Here is a 17501-nt window from a genome sequence, read left to right on the forward strand (position 1 = left end):
GCATCAAGGACTTCTGACACTGAGTCCAGTCCCATGGCCCTTTGGGGTCCATGTTCTAGCCACCAGATGGCTTCTGTAGGCCTGTCACAGTACAGGAAAGAGAGTCGGGCTGGTAAAGGGTTGGTTGTGGAGCTGGCCATGGAGTTGATGTTTACTCTCTTTAGTGGCGGATCAGTCTCTTAAGGCCCTGTCACCTCGGCAGCTGTGGTCAAGTTAAAAACAGAAGTGTTTGGTCATGATCCTTTTACCGCTGTAAGTACTGGTTATGTTCACCATTAACATCAAAGTTTACAAATAATAAAAATGGCCCAGTCCTGGAGAGATTGCTTAGTGGTTAAGGTGCATGCCTGTGAAACCTAAGGACCCAGATTCAATTCCCTAGGACCCATGTAAGCCAGATACCCAAGGTGACACCTGTGTCTGCAGTTTGTTTGCAATGGCTGGAGGCCCTGGCCACCCATTCTCATTTTCTTTGTCTGTCTCTCTTTTCTCTCTCTCTCTCTCTGATTACAAATAAATAAATATTTAAAAAAGAAAACACTGGCCCAGCCAGGGCCTTACCCAGGGACAACATGGCTGAAGGTAGCAGATGAAGTGCTGGGCATAGGTAAAATGGTGACCTGGAGAAAGGGAGCCCTTTGCAGGTAGTCTTGGGCATCTCAGAGAACTGGGAGCTCTCATTCAGCCATCCTCCATGGGCATGAGAGCCAGTGCCAGAGCCCAGAGGCCACCACAGCCAAGGCGGTGAGGGAGACCAGCTCTGGGTTCCATACCAAGGCAGCCTTTGGTATCACACCCACACCTAGGAAATGACTGGGCAGTGTCACTCTGTCAGGAAGGAAAAGCAGCTCCTTCTAAAGAGCGACTGTGGGGAAGGAGTGGGGCGGGGCCTTTGCCTAGACGCACCCTTGGGTCAAGTGGGAGAGCAGCTGGCCCCCCACTGTGATGACCAAGGTTGACTCGAGCTTGTACTGGTGACCACAGCTCTCCTAGCATCTCCAGGTATCCTGAGACCTCACCCTTGGGTTCCAGGCAAGGATGCGAGAAATTGTGCATATTCAGATTGGCCAGTGTGGCAACCAGATCGGAGCCAAGGTAGGTACAGCTGTCCTGCACACCTGCCTCCTCAGCTCTCGCTGAGCCAAGGGACACCCGGTTCCCGGGGAGCTGATGGGCAGTGCAGGTCTTAGGCACTTGCTTCCACCTGGTCTTCAAGAACACAGGCAGAATTAGACGTGGAGGGCTAATTGATGTTAATTTTGTCTACAGCTACATACAGATGTGAGCTATTTTATTTTTATTATCTTTTCTTCTTGTTTGTGTTATGAGGTAGGGCCTTACTCTAGCTCAGGCTGACCTGGAATTCACTATGTAGTTTCAGGCTGACCTCAAACTCACAGTGCGCGTCTGGAGTCTGTTTGCTGTGGCAAGAGGCTCTGATGTGCACCCATTCTCTTTTTCTCTTTCTCTCTCCTTGCAAATAAAAAAAAAAAAAAAAAAAGAAGAAGAAGAAATTAAAGAGATGAACTCAGTCTAAAGCTTTTCGGTAGAGTGGCCTCTTCCCATAGATAACTGAGTTTTTCTCTCTGCTCTCCCTCCTTAGAAGCTTTGTGCTGTAAGGTACTAATCATTCAACTGTGGAGAAGGCAGTTGCTAGAGCCCAGGATGTCCACCACTACTTTTTACTCATTTTTTGATATTTTACTTATTTACTTATTGAGAAAGAGAATGGGAGTGTCAGGCCCTCCAGCCACTGTAAATGAACTCCAAATGCAAGTGCATCTGGCTTACATGGGTATTGGGGAACCAAACCTGGTCCTTTGGCTTTGTAGGCAAGCACCTTAACCACGAAGCCAGCCAAGCTATCTCTCCAGCCCTAGGTGCTATTCTTTTTTTTTTTTTTTAGTTATTTTTATTTATTTGAAAGAAAGAGGTAGATAGAGACAGATGGGCATGCAAGGGCCTCCAGCTGCTACAAACTCCAGACACATGTAGCACCTTGTGCATCTGGCTTACGTGGGTCCTGGAGTATAGAACCTGGGTCCTTTGGCTTTGCAGGCAAGTGCCTTAACCACTAAGCCATCTCTCCAGCCCCCTAGATACTATTCTTGACGAGAACTAAAACATCCATGTCCACACCTCTTGGAGATGGCAGGGCTGGAAAGCAAACCAGGTTGCTGGTTCTGAAATCTCACATTTTTTTTTTTTTCTCCTGAGGTAGGGTTTTACTGTAGTCCAGGCTGACCTGGAATTTACTGTGTAGTCTCAGGGTGACCTTGAAGTCATGATGATCCTCCTACCTCTGCCTCCCATGTGCTGGGATTAAAGGCGTACACCACCACACCTGGCTGCAATCTCACATTCTTAGCTATCAGGCCCTCCTCATAGACTGCCTCCCATGTAAAAAAAAAAGAAGTAGAAACAGTTTATCTCTGGAAAGACCTTAAAAGAGGACAAGTTTGCAAGGTCTAAATTAGATGGGAGGTATGCAAGAGACCCAAGATTTATGCTGAGAACTTCAAAATTCAAGAATGCTTGCCTGGAAGCTGGGCATGCGGTGCACACCTTTGATCCCAGCACTTGAGAGGAAAAGTAGGAGTTTGAGGCTATCCTGAGACTACTCAGTGAATTCCAGGTCGGCCTGGGCTAGAATGAAATCCTACCTCGAAAAACCAAAAGAAACAAACAACAACAACAAAAAAGAATGTTTGCCTGGGCTAACGCGAGAAGCTACCTTGGAAAAGAACAACAAAAAGAATGCTTGCAGGGCTGGAGAGATGGCTTAGCGGTTAAGTGCTTGCCTGTGAAGCCTAAGGACCCTGGTTCGAGGCTCGATTCCCCAGGACCCACATTAGCCAGATGCACAAGGGGGCGCACGCGTCTGGAGTTCGTTTGCAGTGGCTGGAGGCCCTGGCGCGCCCATTCTCTCTGTTTCTCTGCCTCTTCCTCTCTCTGTCTGTCGCTCTCAAATAAATAAATAAAAAATAAAATATATTTAAAAAAAAAAAGAATGCTTGCATATTCCAGAGTTGAGTTCTAGGAGGGGTGTATAACCTCTCCATCTAACACAAGTGAATCCGGGCCCGTCTTCCTATTTACTTGTTCCTGCTGTGACAGGATATTAACCGACAGTCTCGAATAAAGAGTAGAGCAGAGGCTGACATCCCCAACATCGGGTGGACAGCAGCAGCAGGAGAGTGGGCTGAACTCTCGCCTCTGACACCCGTAGGGCCACCCTCCAACAACACACCTCCTCCAGCAAGGCACCACCTCGCAAATTGCCATCAGCTGGGAACTAAGCATTCAAAACACCTGATTCAAACCTCTACACATCTGTAATCTAAACACGCCTAGGGCATAAAAGGAGGTGCAGATGGGAGAATTGCCGGGAAGCCTGTGATCCAGCTAGCCTGTCAAGTGCAGCAGTGCACAAGGGACCCTGCCTCAAACAGGGTAGAAGGCAAGGGCCACATCTGACATTGTCCTCTGGCCTTCAGGCACGCACTGTGGCACAGATGTGTGTGCGCACACACACGGAAGTCTTTTAGCCCTACGTACAGAATATATCACTGTCTGAAAAGCCATGGGCATCCTGGCATGCCACGGGAGCACACCTTTATAACCAGTGCAGAGAGGCAGCAGAGGAGCCCCCACTGCTCTGCTCCTAGGTGGTAGGGATTGGGGTGCTTGCAATGACCTCCTTGGGCCCAATAGAATGTTAAGACACATTTTCTTTGCGTTGTCTAAGAACCTCAATTTCTTGCTATTCCACTCTCTAAACAGTCTGGTAGCTTATCATAAAACAGCCTTGTGTTAAGATCATGGTTGGAAGGTGCACCCACTTATATCTTTAAAAATATTTTATTTAATTTTTTTAAGTATTTTATTTTTACTTATTTGTTTATTTATTTGACAGAGAGAGAGGAAGAATGGGGGCGCCAGGGCCTCCAGCCACTGCAAACGAACTCCATACACGTGTGCCCCCTTATGCACCTGGATAACGTGGGTCCTGGGCAATTGAACCTAGGTCCTTTGGGTTTGCAGGCAAATGCCTTAACGGCTAAGCCATCCCTCCAGCCCAGTGGCTCATATCTTTAATCCCAGCATTTAGGAAGCTGAAGTAAAAAGATTGCTGTGAGTTTGAGACCAGCCTGGAATAGAGTGAGACTCTACCCTCACCCCCCCAAAAAAGACTATGGTTGGAGTGGAGTTGCTATTTACAAGATATGACTGGGGAAATGAGGATTTGGGCAAAAGTGAATATATGCTTTTCCAAGTGATGGGCAGGGGCCATTCCAGAGTCAGCCTTCACACAGCCAACTTGATCCTACTGGCTGAAGGTACAGTATGTTACAAATATTTATGAGAGCAACTAGGCATAGTTTTAAATTATGTGTATACGTGATCATTGAAAAGGCACATTACTTAAGATCATGTGTAAGGCCCTGGTCATGGGCTTTTGGGGAGGGAAAACTTTATGAAAAGAAATCCTCAAAGTGAAATGAGATATCGTTGTGAAATCAGATAAGAATTCAGTTTATTTTCATTTAATGGGATCTACACTTTACTAGCTCCGAGCGGTACAAGGTGAAATTAGAGATACCTTGTCTGATGTAAGATTCTAAAAAGACAGTTTCAATGTGTACAACTGGCTGAATTTAATAGGAGCAAAATCCAATTTAATATTTTATGCGTTTGACATTTCACTCCAGGAGCTCAGGTGCGTATAAAATACAGTTTCATATTCACACTTAGCAGAGGGAAAACAAAAGCAAACTAAGCCCTGGTCATGTAAAGGAAAGAAACAAAAAGAATGTATTGGGGCTGGGGTGGGGGGTGGTCAGGTAGCCCCAGGGGATAGCCTGGTTCTCTCTGCACTGATCTTTCTTGTGCTTACAGTTCTGGGAGGTGATTGGGGAAGAACATGGGATTGACTGCGCCGGCAGCAACCTGGGGGCCTCTGCCCTGCAGCTGGAGAGGATCAGCGTGTACTACAATGAAGCCTACGGTAGGGTTGGAGGCCTGGGTTCATGGTGGCCTAACATCCGGGAACATGGGCAGAGAAAGGAACAGATCATGCAACCAGTACTAAATAAGTGATGTTCAGGTCTGGATCCACTGGAGAAGCAGGGCAGCAAGACCTTGAGGGCAGAGCCTTGATTCCTGCACGATGGGGGGCAGCTACCATGGCCACAAGAATTTGCGCTCATATCCTCATTTGTTTGTAAGGCCACCGTTATTCCCCATAGGAACGAATAGAATCTGTGTTCTTTTTATTTTTATTTTTATTTATTTATTTATTTTGGTTTTTCGAGGTAGGGTCTCACTCTAGCCCAGGCTGACCTGGAATTCACTATGGAGTCTCAGGGTGGCCTCGAACTCATGAATCTTCCTACCTCTGCCTCCCGAGTGCTGGGATGAAAGGTATATGCCACCACACCTGGTCTGCCTTATTTTGTTTTCTATTTTTTGATTCTTTATTGACAGCTTCCATAAATATAAACAATATACCATGATCATAATCCCCTCTCAACCACCTTCCCTCTTCCCCCTTCCAGTCTCCACTCTGCTGAATCCCTTCTTCTTTTCAACTAGTCTCTCTTCTATGTTGATGTCATCATTTTTCCTCCTTATTATGCAGGTCTTGTAGGTAGTATCAGGTGTAGGTAGTATCAGCCACTGTGAGGTCATGAATATCAAGGCCACTTTGTGTCTGGAAAACAGTATTGTAAGCACTTCTCCCCTGCCTTTGGCTCTTAAATTCTTTTTTTTTTTTAATTTTTAAAATTTATTTTATTTACTTGAGAGAGAGCAAGAGAAAAAGGCAGATAGAAACACAGAGAATGGGCCTTCAGCTGCTGCAGATGAACTCCAGAAGCGTGTACTGCCTTGTGCATCTGGCTTATGTGGGTCCTGGGGAATCAGACCTGGGTCCATTGGCTTTACGAGCAAGCGCCTTAACCACAAAGCCATCCCTCCAGCCCTCACATTCTTAAAAAAAATTGTTTGTTTATTTATTTATTTGCAATCAGAAAGAGAGAGAAGAGAGACAGAGAGAATGGATAGACCAGGGCCTCTAGCCACTGCAAATAAACTCCTAAAGCATGCACCACTTTGTGTATCTGGCTTATGTGGAATTGGGGAATTGAACCTGGGTCCTTAGGCTCCGCAGGCAGGTGCCTTAACCACTAAGCCATCTCTCCAGTCCTCTTACATTCTTTCTGCCTTCCACAATGGTCCATCTGAGCCGTGGAGGGTGTGATAGAGATGTCTCACTAGTGCTGACCACTCCACTGTCACTTTTTCTCAGCATTATGGGGAGTTTTGAGTCACCCCAGTGGTCATCACCATCTGAAAAGAGAAGTTCTCTAACTAAAAGTGAAAGTGGCATTAGTATATGGGCATAAACATAAGCATTTAGAGGGCATAATGTACCCATTTAGCCAGACAACAGTAGTCATTACTGCCCTAGCTGCTTTCTGTTTTGAGATAGGGTCTCTTACTGAACCCAGCGCTCGCTGATGTGGCTAGACTAGATGCTGACAGTCCTGGGGACCCTCCTGCCCCTGCCTCCCCAGTACTGAGATTAGAGGCACTTTTATGTGGGTGTTGAGGATCCAAACTTAGGAGTTTTTTTAGGGAAAAATATTTTTATTTATATATTTGAGAGAGACACACAGAGAGAATGGGCACGTCAGGGCCTCCAACCACTGCAAACCAACTCCAAACACATGCGCCATCTTGTGCATCTGGCTTTACTTGGGTACTGGGGAATTGAACCTGGGTCCCTTGGCTTTGCAGGAAAACACCTTTAACCATTAAGCCATCTCTCCAGCCCGCGCTTAGACAATTTGTGTAGTGGCTTCTGGGGTCAACACCATCATGGGAGGAATCCAGATCTTGCCGTCCTAAAGCCTCTTTCTAGAATGCGCTTGTGTTTTGAACGGCAGTCCCAGGGTCCACGTTGACGAGCCATGGACTTACAGGCGCCCCTTTGCTGGCTTTTTCCTGTTCATCCTCCAAACAGGTAAGAAATACGTGCCCCGCGCGGTCCTGGTGGACCTGGAGCCCGGGACGATGGACAGCATTCGATCCAGCAGCCTGGGCGCCCTCTTTCAGCCCGACAGTTTCGTCCACGGTAGGTTTTCAGCACGAGCAGGTGAGGTCGCCTCCTAGTGGCGCTCTTCCCGCCTCACCTGTGCCCTCCCCGCCTCTCCCGCGCCCAGGTAACTCGGGCGCTGGCAACAACTGGGCCAAGGGCCACTACACCGAGGGCGCCGAGCTCATCGAAAACGCCATGGACGTGGTGAGGGCGGAGAGCGAGAGCTGCGACTGCTTGCAAGGCTTCCAGATCGTGCACTCCCTGGGCGGGGGCACGGGCTCGGGCATGGGCACGCTGCTCATGAGCAAGATCAGGGAGGAGTACCCCGACCGCATCCTGAACTCCTTCAGCGTCATGCCGTCCCCCAAGGTGTCCGACACGGTGGTCGAGCCCTACAACGCCGTGCTGTCCCTCCACCAGCTCATCCAGAACGCCGACGCCTGCTTCTGCATCGACAACGAGGCCCTCTACGACATCTGCTTCCGCACGCTGCGGCTCAGCACGCCCACCTACGGGGACCTCAACCACCTGGTGTCCCTGACCATGAGCGGGGTGACCACCTCGCTGCGCTTTCCCGGCCAGCTCAACGCAGACCTGCGCAAGCTGGCGGTGAACATGGTGCCCTTCCCCCGTCTGCACTTCTTCATGCCCGGCTTCGCCCCGCTCACGGCCCAGGGCAGCCAGCAGTACCGGGCCCTGTCGGTGGCAGAGCTCACCCAGCAGATGTTCGATGCCCGCAACATCATGGCCGCCTGCGACCCGCGTCACGGCCGCTACCTGACGGTGGCCTGCATCTTTCGCGGCAAGATGTCCACCAAAGAAGTGGACCAACAGCTACTGTCTGTGCAGACGAGGAACAGCAGCTGTTTTGTGGACTGGATCCCCAACAATGTCAAGGTGGCCGTGTGTGACATCCCGCCCCGGGGGCTGAACATGGCAGCCACCTTCCTAGGCAACAACACTGCCATCCAGGAGCTCTTCACCAGGGTTTCCGAGCAATTCTCGGCCATGTTCAAGAGGAGAGCGTTTGTGCACTGGTACACTAGCGAGGGCATGGACATAAGTGAGTTCGGGGAGGCGGAGAGTAACCTCCGCGACCTGGTCTCTGAGTACCAGCAGTTTCAAGATGCCAAGGCTGCTGTGGACGACGAGGAAGAGAGTGCCGAAGGCGAGGCAGAGATGGAAGCAGAGGACAAGGAACGTTAGCCGGGGAGGAGCCATGCAGGAGTCACCCCCAGAAGTTTCTCCAAAGATTTGTTCCTGTACAGTAGCCCTTGAAGCCTGTCCTCACTTCAGTCGGGCCTTGGAGTTGGGACTGTGTGTGTGGGGGGGGGAGTGGCTGGTGGATGCTTGGGTCTCTGTTGACAGTTACTACCCAGGAAAGGCGTGACATCCAATGCACATTCTCTTAGCTTTTTTTTTTTCTTTTTCTTTTTTGGTTTTTCGAGGTAGGGTCTCACTCTAGTCCAGGCTGACCTGGAATTCACTATGTAGTATCACGGTGGCCTTGAACTCACAACAGTCCTCCTACCTCTGCTTCTCAAGGGCTGGGATTAAAGGCATGGGCCACCATGCCTGGCTTTTCTTTTCTTTTTCTTTTAATAGCAAAGCTGTAAAACACCCCCTTTTGGTGTCCTGGAGCCCTGCATGCTAGGCACACAGATGTCACAAGTGGGTTTGCAGGAGCCCCTGCGGCCAAGGCCTCTCTTAACCCAGGCTGCCAGGATGTTTACCGGAGCCTCTCCTGCACAAACCCAGACAAGCCAGGTGCCCGAGGAGTGCCTAGGAGGCTCGGGGCAGAGGGGATGGAGCCAACCTGCGCAAGCGAATTGTGTAGACCTTGCATACAATTCAACACCCTAGCCAGACAAGGAAAAGGAGGCATGAAAAGCCATGGTTCTCTCTGCCATGGCCCTCCATGCCCACACCCACCAGAAGAATGAAAAGTAAAACTCCAGAGCTCTAATCCTCGATTTTTGTTCCTGAGTAACTAGCTTTCAACATATCACTATGTAACTAGATTCCAGGAATTCATAATAATTGTCTTTGGTTTTCTGTTGAAAGGCGATCTGGAGATGCCCTTTTCATTTCCGCTCAGTAATCGCCCCATAACCACTCTGTGGCTCTGGGAAAAGGGCACCCGGTTGCGCTCGGCAGCCATTCAGATACAAGAACAAGGAGCAGAGACAGCCGCAGTGTCCTTTGTGGTGATGGAGGACGTCGCCTCATTAGGGAACGCTTACAGTGCACATTAACTGGCGGAAGTTGCCGTAAATGTTTGCGCGTTGGTGATACAGCTCTCAGGGTGACAGGACTTTAATCTGCTCGCATTGCAACAGGACCATATTCACAAGAGCGCAATCAAATCACCCGTAACGTCTTAATTACACTTTACCTAGGTCTGACATGTAGCACTGCGATGCCTTCTGGTACCGTAGGAGCCTTAGTGGCTGTCTACGCTTGCTACAGCGCTCCACTGCTCCATCCACGGATAAACGGGTGATGGGAGAAGGCTTGACACTCACTGTGCCAGGAATGTTTACTAGCAGGAAACTGAGTTTCCATATCCGGATTTACTTTTGGTTTTCTCTTTTTTGGTCTCTAGGGATGGAACCTGGGGGCCTGCCTGTATGGTAGGCGAGTAAACCCATTAAGCCCTTAGTCCCCTGGAGTCCTCATTTGTAATCAGCAATATGCTAGTGGATGAGTTGTTCACATCATTCTAGAAGCTTCAGCCTCTGTGTGTGTAAATTGCAAGAAAATAAACTATACACCAGAAGGCAATAAAGCCTTGTGGTTGGTGTCACTGACCAGCCTCCAATTTATACGACTAAAACACCACAAAACGTTTGAAAGCCTTTTGCTTGTGTAACACATGCACCTATATCATCAGTTCTTTGATGCTGAAGTCTAACAACCTGAGATTGTGCAATTTACATAGACGCTTCCTCTGGCACTTTCCTTTGCAAACCTAAAAAGGCAATTAGCAGATGTAAGGATTGATTATAGAATAAAATCCTTTTGAAAAATTTCTGATTCATTGTGAAGACTTTTGTTTGCTCAGTACTAATCATTAAACTATAAAGAAATCCAATTATTTTTATTTTATTTTTTATTATTGACAACTTCCACAATTATAGACAATAAGCCATAATTCTCTCCCCCCCTTACTTTCCCCTTCACAACTCCACTCTCCATCATATCCCCTCCCCCTCTCGATCAGTTTTTGTTGTTGTTGTTTCGAGGTAGGGTCTCCCTCTAGCCCAGGCTGGCCTGGAATTCACTAGGTAGTCTCAGGGTGGCCTTGAACTCATAGCCATCTTCCTACCTCTGCCTCCTAAGTGCTGGGATTAAAGGCACCATGCCCGGCCTCTTTAATTTTGATGTCGTCATCTTTTCCTCTTATTATGATGGTCTTATGTAGGTAGTGCCAAGCATTGTGAGGTCATGGGATAACTAGGCCATTTTGTGTCTGGAAGGACATATTGTAAGGAATCCTATGCTTCCTTTGGCTCTTACATTCTTTCCGCCACCTCTTCTGCAATGGACCCTGAGCCTTGGAAGGTGGGATAGAGATGTTTTAGTGCTGAACACTCACCCCTCTGTCGCTTCTTCTCAGCACCATGGTGCCTTTTATTTTTATTTTTACTTATTTATTTGAGAGCAACAGACAGAGAGAGAAAGAGGCAGAGAGAGAGAGAGAGTGAGAGAGAGAGAGAGAGAGAGGGAGAGGAGAGTGGGTGCACCAGGGCTTCTAGCTGCTGCAAATGAACTCCAGACGCGTGCACCCTTTGTGCCTCTGGCTAACATGGGTCCTGGGGAATTGAGCCTTGAACCGGGGCCCTTAGGCTTCACAGGCAAGTGCTTAACAGCTAAGCCATCTCTCCAGCCCACCATGGTGCCTTTTGAGTCATCCCGGAGGTCACCACCATCTGAAAAGTGAAGCTTCTCTTAGCCGGGCGTGGTGGTGCACGCCTTTAATCCCAGCACTCGGGAGGCAGAGGTAGGATTGCCATGAGTTCAAGGCCACCCTGAGATGACAGTTAATTCCAGGTCAGCCTGGACCAGAGTGAGACCCTACCTCGAAAAACCAAAAAAAAAAAAAAAAAAAAAAAAAAAGTGAAGCTTCCCTAACAAGAAATCCAATTTTAAATGACATTTCATGTTGTTGGAGACTAAGTCAATTCCTTTTTGTGAAGCCTGGCCACCTAAGTTGACTGAATCATTAAAAATACCTCAGGATACACCTCACCATCACCCTCCTTCATAGGGAACAAGTCGATTAAACCTACTAGAATCCCGTGAAAGACACCCCTCCAGATCCTGAAGCTTATCCCTTCCATGGCATGGTTGCCATGGTGACACTGGTCTCTAAAATCCAGACAGCAGTCCGATGCCTTCACTTTGCGCACTGTCCCTCAAACATCACCTGACAGCACCCAGCTGCACCTTGGCTCAGCCTGGTTGGGGTCCACTCATGCTGTCCTGCATTTCGCTGCATTGCTGGATGCGGGAAGTTTATTACTTCACAGCATTGGCTCAGAATGTATCTTTTTTGTTGTTGTTTGAGGTAGGGTCTCACTCTAGTCCAGGCTGACATGGAATTCACTGTGGTCTCAAGGTGGCCTCGGACTCTGGATGGAGATCCTCCTACCTCTGCGTCCCAGGTGCTGGGACCCAGCCTGGATTTATCTTTTTAAATCAGAGAACCTAAAAGAACCTCTGAACAGTAACTTTTTACCTTAATACTCTCCATGCCACAAGCCTTGTCCTTGGCATCTCGTTTTTAAAGTCCTCTGGCCTCCCAAATAAATGGCTGACCTCCAGTTACCTAGTAGGCCATTTGGCCCTCTTTTATTATTACTTTGGTATTAAAAGGGGCCCCATGGTCTTGTGATTTATCTGTTCCATCCCCTGTACAGATGCCTCCCAGGACCTTAGTCGGGGGCATTGGTACTGAATGGGTGCTTTAACTTGCTGGCAGGACCCCAGCCCCAGCCTGACACCAGGGGCTCCTAACCGGCTGCCCTGGCGTCTGCTGCGCTCCTCCTTGCAAGGCCTGTGCCGAGAACCCAGTCCGAGTCAAATGTTCGCAGACATATTCTCCGGCTGCCGGGCCCCATCGTTGTCATCTTTAGCGTCTTGATGACTGCTGGTTCTAACATGGCCCGTTTCTCCAGAAAGGAAGCTCATGTGACAATGGCTTCACTCAGCTTCCAAGTTGCAAAGAAAATGGAAACAAAATATCTGAAGCCTTTTTTTTTTTCTTAGGCCCTGATCCCTAGACCTGGCAAGAACCTGACTTTTAGCGTAGGGCTAGAGATGGCTTAGTGGTTAAGGTGTGTGCCTGAAAAAGCAAAGGACCCAGGTTCGATTCCCCAGGACCCATGAGTCAGATGTACAAGGTGGTGCATGTGTCAAGGGTTCATTTGCAGTGGCTGGGTGACTTGGTACATCCATTCTCTCTTTCTTGGTCAAATAAATAAATAATAAAGCATTAAAAAAAAAAAAATCAAGCCAGCTGTGGTGGAGCTTGCCTTTAATCCCAACACTCAGGAGGCAGAAATAGGAAGACTGCTTTGAGATTGAGGTCACCCTGAGACTACATAGTGAATTCCAGTTCAGCTTCAAAAAACAAAAATAAAGAAATTTTGGGGCTGGGGAGATGGCTCAGCAATTAAAGGTACTTGCTCACAAAACTTGCCAGTCACGGTTCAATTTCCCAGGACCAACGTAAGAGCCAGACCTACAAAGTGGTCCGTATGTCTGCAGTTCATTTTATACCAGCAAGAGGCCCTGGTGCACCCATTCTCTTTCTCATAATAAATAAAAGTAAAGTCCAACAGAAAACAGAGGCAACAGTGAGTGAACCATATCAATTTATTGTCATCATCAACTGAAGACAGGCATTTCTCCCACGGAGTGCGGTGACTTCACTCAGCCACAGCAGGCTCTCACACATCTTCACGTGCCACGTGCAGCACTTCCAGCTTTAGCCAGGGTCTAGGAGGAAAAACATGAAGGTATAGTTGCTGGCTAATTGTGTGAACAAGAGAATGAACTTACGGAGACGGGCTGTGCATGCACCGCTTGGCTCACAGGCCTGACCCTTACTAGGTAATCATCCTGGTAAGAGAGAAACTACTTGGCCTTTTAAAGACACTGAAATCCCTGTATCAATGGGGCAGTCTTCACTGCTGCAGGACACTGAGAGGACCAAGCCTCTTGTATGAGCCGGACATGACTTCCTGACCCTGAGGCTCTGGCAGTCATAGGAGTCAGGTGCAGGGCCGGGAGGTGTGCAGCACGTTAGAGGTCCTTACTTAACTCACTGCTGAAATCAAATACCCTAGCACAAACCAGGTCCCATTACTCACAACCACAAGACTACACAGAGCTGGACCCTAGGAAAAGGACTACGTTCAAAACACCTGTATCAGTAGGCTTGTTATAAAACATTTACTAATCCTCAGTGATAATGGAAAGCGCCACGGGGAGACAATTTTGGTAAGTCAAACTGCTCAGAGCATAGGCTGTGAAGCATGCTGCTGAAAGGAGGAAGAAAGGCCTAATTTGCTCTGCACATCTCTGAAATATTGTCAAAAATGTAGCTGAGAGTCGGGCGTGGTGGCGCACGCCTTTAATCCCAGCACTCGGGAGGCAGAGGTAGGAGGATTGCCATGAGTTCAAGGCCACCCTGAGATGACAGAGTTAATTCCAGGTCAGCCTGGACCAGAGTGAGACCCTACCTCAAAAAACCAAAAAAAAAAAAAAAAAAAAAGTAGCTGAGAGACTGGGTCACTTTTGTAGTATGGACATACCAAATGCATAGAAAGGTCTTTTGTTGTTTGAGGGTATAACGACATCAGCAACATCCTTGAGGAACTAAAACCAAATGCTGTGAGCATAAGGAACCGGGCAGAGCAAGACCCCTGTGGGGTCTCAGCTCTCCTAGCTAACTAAAGAAGCACACCCTGTCTGACATGGAGCCTGGACATGACTTGTGAGGACCTGAACAGATGGTGTGTGTGTGGGGGAGGGTGGGAGGGAATGAAACCAAATACTGTCCCTGTTCATGCTCTGAGAGTTACCTAACTAATAGCAGTTACCAAGGGGGGCTCAGCCTCCAAATTATTTGATTTTGTGCAGGCGAATGAAACAGGTTTAATTAAAAGAAGATGGCTCTCTACCTAAGCACAGCTCAATGCGCCGAAAATCAATGTGCCAATTACTTTGCCTGTCAGGGCCCGAAAGGACATTCTTTTATCATGTCATGGGACTTCTAAAAGCTTAACACTTTAAATTATTACCCCACTAACTAACTTCACCATGCATGGGTTGGCTAAAGTGGACAGAATTCCAAACTATACTGGTGTTAGCTTTTATGGTGCACCAAAAATTTAACATACATTTCTTCTAATTTCAAATAAGTCAGAAACTTACTGATTATTCCTTTTTTGCTTTCACGATTTTCACATTGCTTCCAGATGCCTTCTCGGCATTTGCTCGGAACTCTGTCTTCAGTGCGTCCCGCACAGCCTTGGCACAGATCTGGGAGTAGCGGATGTAGCTGGGGGAACAGAAGAGAGGGCAATGACGACGACAAGTCGCTGCGTCAAGCACCTGCAGTGCTCTCTCCATTTTTGGGTTGGTTATGTGTTATTGAAGAAACGGGCTTAAAAGTGGCTAAAGCTAAACAGAATCTATGCAAAGAAAACAGGAGAAATGTGTCAAATGGAAACTGGTGTTTGGATGAGTGATCTATTTTTCATGGCATACTGATGTAAAATACAGGATATATATATATATATATATTTTAATCCCAGTATAAGAAACAGACCAAAATGTTGCTAACAATGATGATGCCGCAGCATACTTAAACTTTTTTTTTTAAATATTTTTTGTTCATTTTTTATTTATTTATTTGAGAGTGACAGACACAGGGAGAAAGACAGATAGAGGGAGAGAAAGAGAATGGGTGCGCCAGGACCTCCAACCACTGCAAACGAACTCCAGACACGTGCACCCCCTTGTGCATCTGGCTAACGTGGGACCCGGGGAACCGAGCCTCGAACTGGGGTCCTTAGGCTTCACAGGCAAGCACTTAACTGCTAAGCCATCTCTCCAGCCCCTTAAACTTTTTTAATTATTCTTTTTGGTTTAGGCATTTTGAGGTAGGGTCTAAGGGTAGCCTGGAACTTATGGTGATCCTGGAACTCTGCCTCCCAAGTGCTGGAATTAAAGGTGTGTACCACCACGCCCAGCTTTTTTTTTTTTTTTAAAGTTTTTTGGTTCATTTTTTATTTATTTATTTGAGAGCGACAGACATAGAGAGAAAGACACATAGAGGGAAAGAGAGAGAATGGGCACGCCAGGGCTGCCAGCCACTGCAAACGAAATCCAGACGCGTGCGCCCCCTTGTGCATCTGGCTAACGTGGGACCTGGGGAACCGAGCCTCGAACCGGGGTCCTTAGGCTTCACAGGCAAGCGCTTAACCGCTAAGCCATCTCTCCAGCCCACCATGCCCAGCTTTTAAAAAAAAAGCAACAAACTTTATATAGCTAGCTTCCATAACTACATACAATTAACCATGATAATTCCCTCCCCACTCCCTAATTATATTATTCTTGATTTGAGTATTGTGGCTTACACCTTTAATCCCAGCACGTGGGAAGCTGAGGCAGGAGGATCACCTAAATTTGAGGACAGCCTGAACTAGAGTTCCAGGTCTGCCTAAAAAAAAAAAAAAGTTCAAGGGCTGGAGAAATGGCTTAGTGGTTAAGGTGCTTGCCTGTAAAGCTAAGGGACCCAGGTTCGATTTCCCAGAACCCACATAAGCCAGATGCACAAGGGGGAGCACATGTGTGGAGTTCCTGTGCAGTGACTAAGGCTCTGACATGTCTATTTTTTTTCTCTCTACCTGCTTATTTTTCTCTCTTTTTGAGATAGGGTCTCGCTTCAGCCTAGGCTGATCTGGAATTCACTATGTAGTCTCAGGGTGGCTTCGAACTGACAGTGATCCTCCTACCTCTGCCTCCCAAGTGCTGGGATTAAAGGCGTGTGCCACCACACCTGGCTAAAACTTTCTTTAAAAGCACAATTATGTTATTCGTACAAAGTACATATAACTGGAAAAACTGTCTTGAATTAAAAGTTCTCTTTATGATAAATTATATACAGGCTTTCTTGAAAGTGCTATTGGATTTTGTCTCTCAAATACTTTCTAATCAAGCTTGCTAAATGAAAGCCTTCAGAGAACATTGCCAATCCTAGCAAAATAAAAGGCTGCTTCCGGTTTGGTAGATGGACTTCCATCAACATCCTATTTTTCCAATTTTATTTTTATTTATTTATTTGAGAGCAACAGAGGAGTCAGAGAGAGAGGGAGGGAGAATGGGCGTGCCAGGCTCTCCAGCCATTTCAAAAGAAGTCCAGGCGCATGCGCCACCTTGTGCATCTGGCTTACATGGGTCCTGGGGAATCAAGCCTCGAACCGAGGTCCTTAGGCTTCACAGGTGAGCGCTTAACCGCTAAGCCATCTCTCCAGCCCACTTTTCACACTTTTTGATAAAAATTAGGGAGTGGTGGTGGCTGCCTATGGCTCGTATTTCAGAATTTGTTTTGGAGGAGTCAGTTTCCAGGTCTTAACTGGGTGACCTTCAGGCGTTCCAACGTCTTCAGCTTGTCATTTACCTGCAAGAACAGACCGAAAGGCAAACAAGAATCTACCCTGCAGGGTCTGGGAGGAGAAAGAGAAAGGAGACCGTGCACGGATCCCACTGCAGACAGCTTAAAAACTGGTTACTGGGACTACCACTCCTCCAAGCCCACGGAGCTTTGCTTGACTCACGTGGGACACGTGGTTGTTCAGCTGCGGCAGGACGTTATTCTGGAAGGTGCAACTTACTCAAACTACCCAGTTAACATGTTGGGTCAGCCCGAGCAGGAGGCAAACAAATCAGGTGTCACACCCAGGCCTGAGGCTCCCCCGCAGTGGACTCCAGGTCCACCAGTCTGCGAGGAGCCCACGGTTCAGAAGGCTTGCACAGGGGCTGCAGGCAAGCCGTGACCCCGTGACCCCGCGCCGGGCCTGTCCACGGCGACGCCATCTTGGTGGCGAGGCCCCGGAGCCCAGGCGGGCCTCCGCCCCGCCGTGACCGCCCGCCGCACTGGCCCCCGCGGACCGGGCATACCTGAGTCCAGCCTGTCGCCAGTACGACACCATGATGTCGGAGAAGGGGCGCGTCGGGCCGAATCGCTAGGACGCCGCAAAATCAGCTCAACCGGGCTGAGCCGCAGGAAGGTCAGGCCCGAGAAGCGGAAGAGGCGGGCGCACGGACCTGCCGATCACCGCCTCTCCCCCAAGAGCCAATGAGAGCGCACGGCTCAGGCCGCCGG

The 17501-nt window shown here is 48.2% G+C and overlaps 2 protein-coding genes across 2 annotated transcripts; one reads left to right on the plus strand and one right to left on the minus strand.

The window, feature by feature from the left end:
* The first annotated feature begins 1001 nt into the window (after window positions 1-1001).
* Window positions 1002-8308, plus strand: Tubb1 (tubulin beta 1 class VI). Its single transcript, XM_004669479.2, has 4 exons — window positions 1002-1095; window positions 4900-5008; window positions 7028-7138; window positions 7227-8308. The coding sequence occupies exons 1-4, from the start codon at window positions 1039-1041 to the stop codon at window positions 8306-8308; spliced, it is 1359 nt and encodes a 452-aa protein (XP_004669536.1). The 5' UTR covers window positions 1002-1038.
* Window positions 8309-12964: 4656 nt separating this feature from the next.
* On the minus strand, window positions 12965-17453 carry Atp5f1e (ATP synthase F1 subunit epsilon). Its single transcript, XM_004669480.2, has 3 exons — window positions 17297-17453; window positions 14546-14672; window positions 12965-13105 (listed from the first exon to the last, which is right to left on the minus strand). Exons 1-2 carry the CDS (start codon window positions 17326-17328, stop codon window positions 14549-14551), a joined length of 156 nt encoding a protein of 51 aa, XP_004669537.1. The 5' UTR covers window positions 17329-17453; the 3' UTR covers window positions 12965-13105; window positions 14546-14548.
* Window positions 17454-17501: the final 48 nt, after the last annotated feature.

The sequence above is a fragment of the Jaculus jaculus genome, chromosome 8 (assembly GCF_020740685.1).
Source record: "Jaculus jaculus isolate mJacJac1 chromosome 8, mJacJac1.mat.Y.cur, whole genome shotgun sequence".
NCBI lineage: Eukaryota > Metazoa > Chordata > Mammalia > Rodentia > Dipodidae > Jaculus > Jaculus jaculus.

Coding starts and splice junctions, on each gene's coding strand:
- Tubb1 (XM_004669479.2), top strand. CDS start 1,039: ATGCGAGAAATTGTGCATATTCAGATTGGCCAGTGTGGCAACCAGATC. Junction 1,096..4,899: donor GCAACCAGATCGGAGCCAAG/GTAGGTACAGCT, acceptor TTGTGCTTACAG/TTCTGGGAGGTGATTGGGGA. Junction 7,139..7,226: donor GCCCGACAGTTTCGTCCACG/GTAGGTTTTCAG, acceptor TCCCGCGCCCAG/GTAACTCGGGCGCTGGCAAC.
- Atp5f1e (XM_004669480.2), bottom strand. CDS start 17,328: ATGGTGTCGTACTGGCGACAGGCTGGACTCAG. Junction 14,673..17,296: donor TGGCGACAGGCTGGACTCAG/GTATGCCCGGTC, acceptor CTGTTCCCCCAG/CTACATCCGCTACTCCCAGA.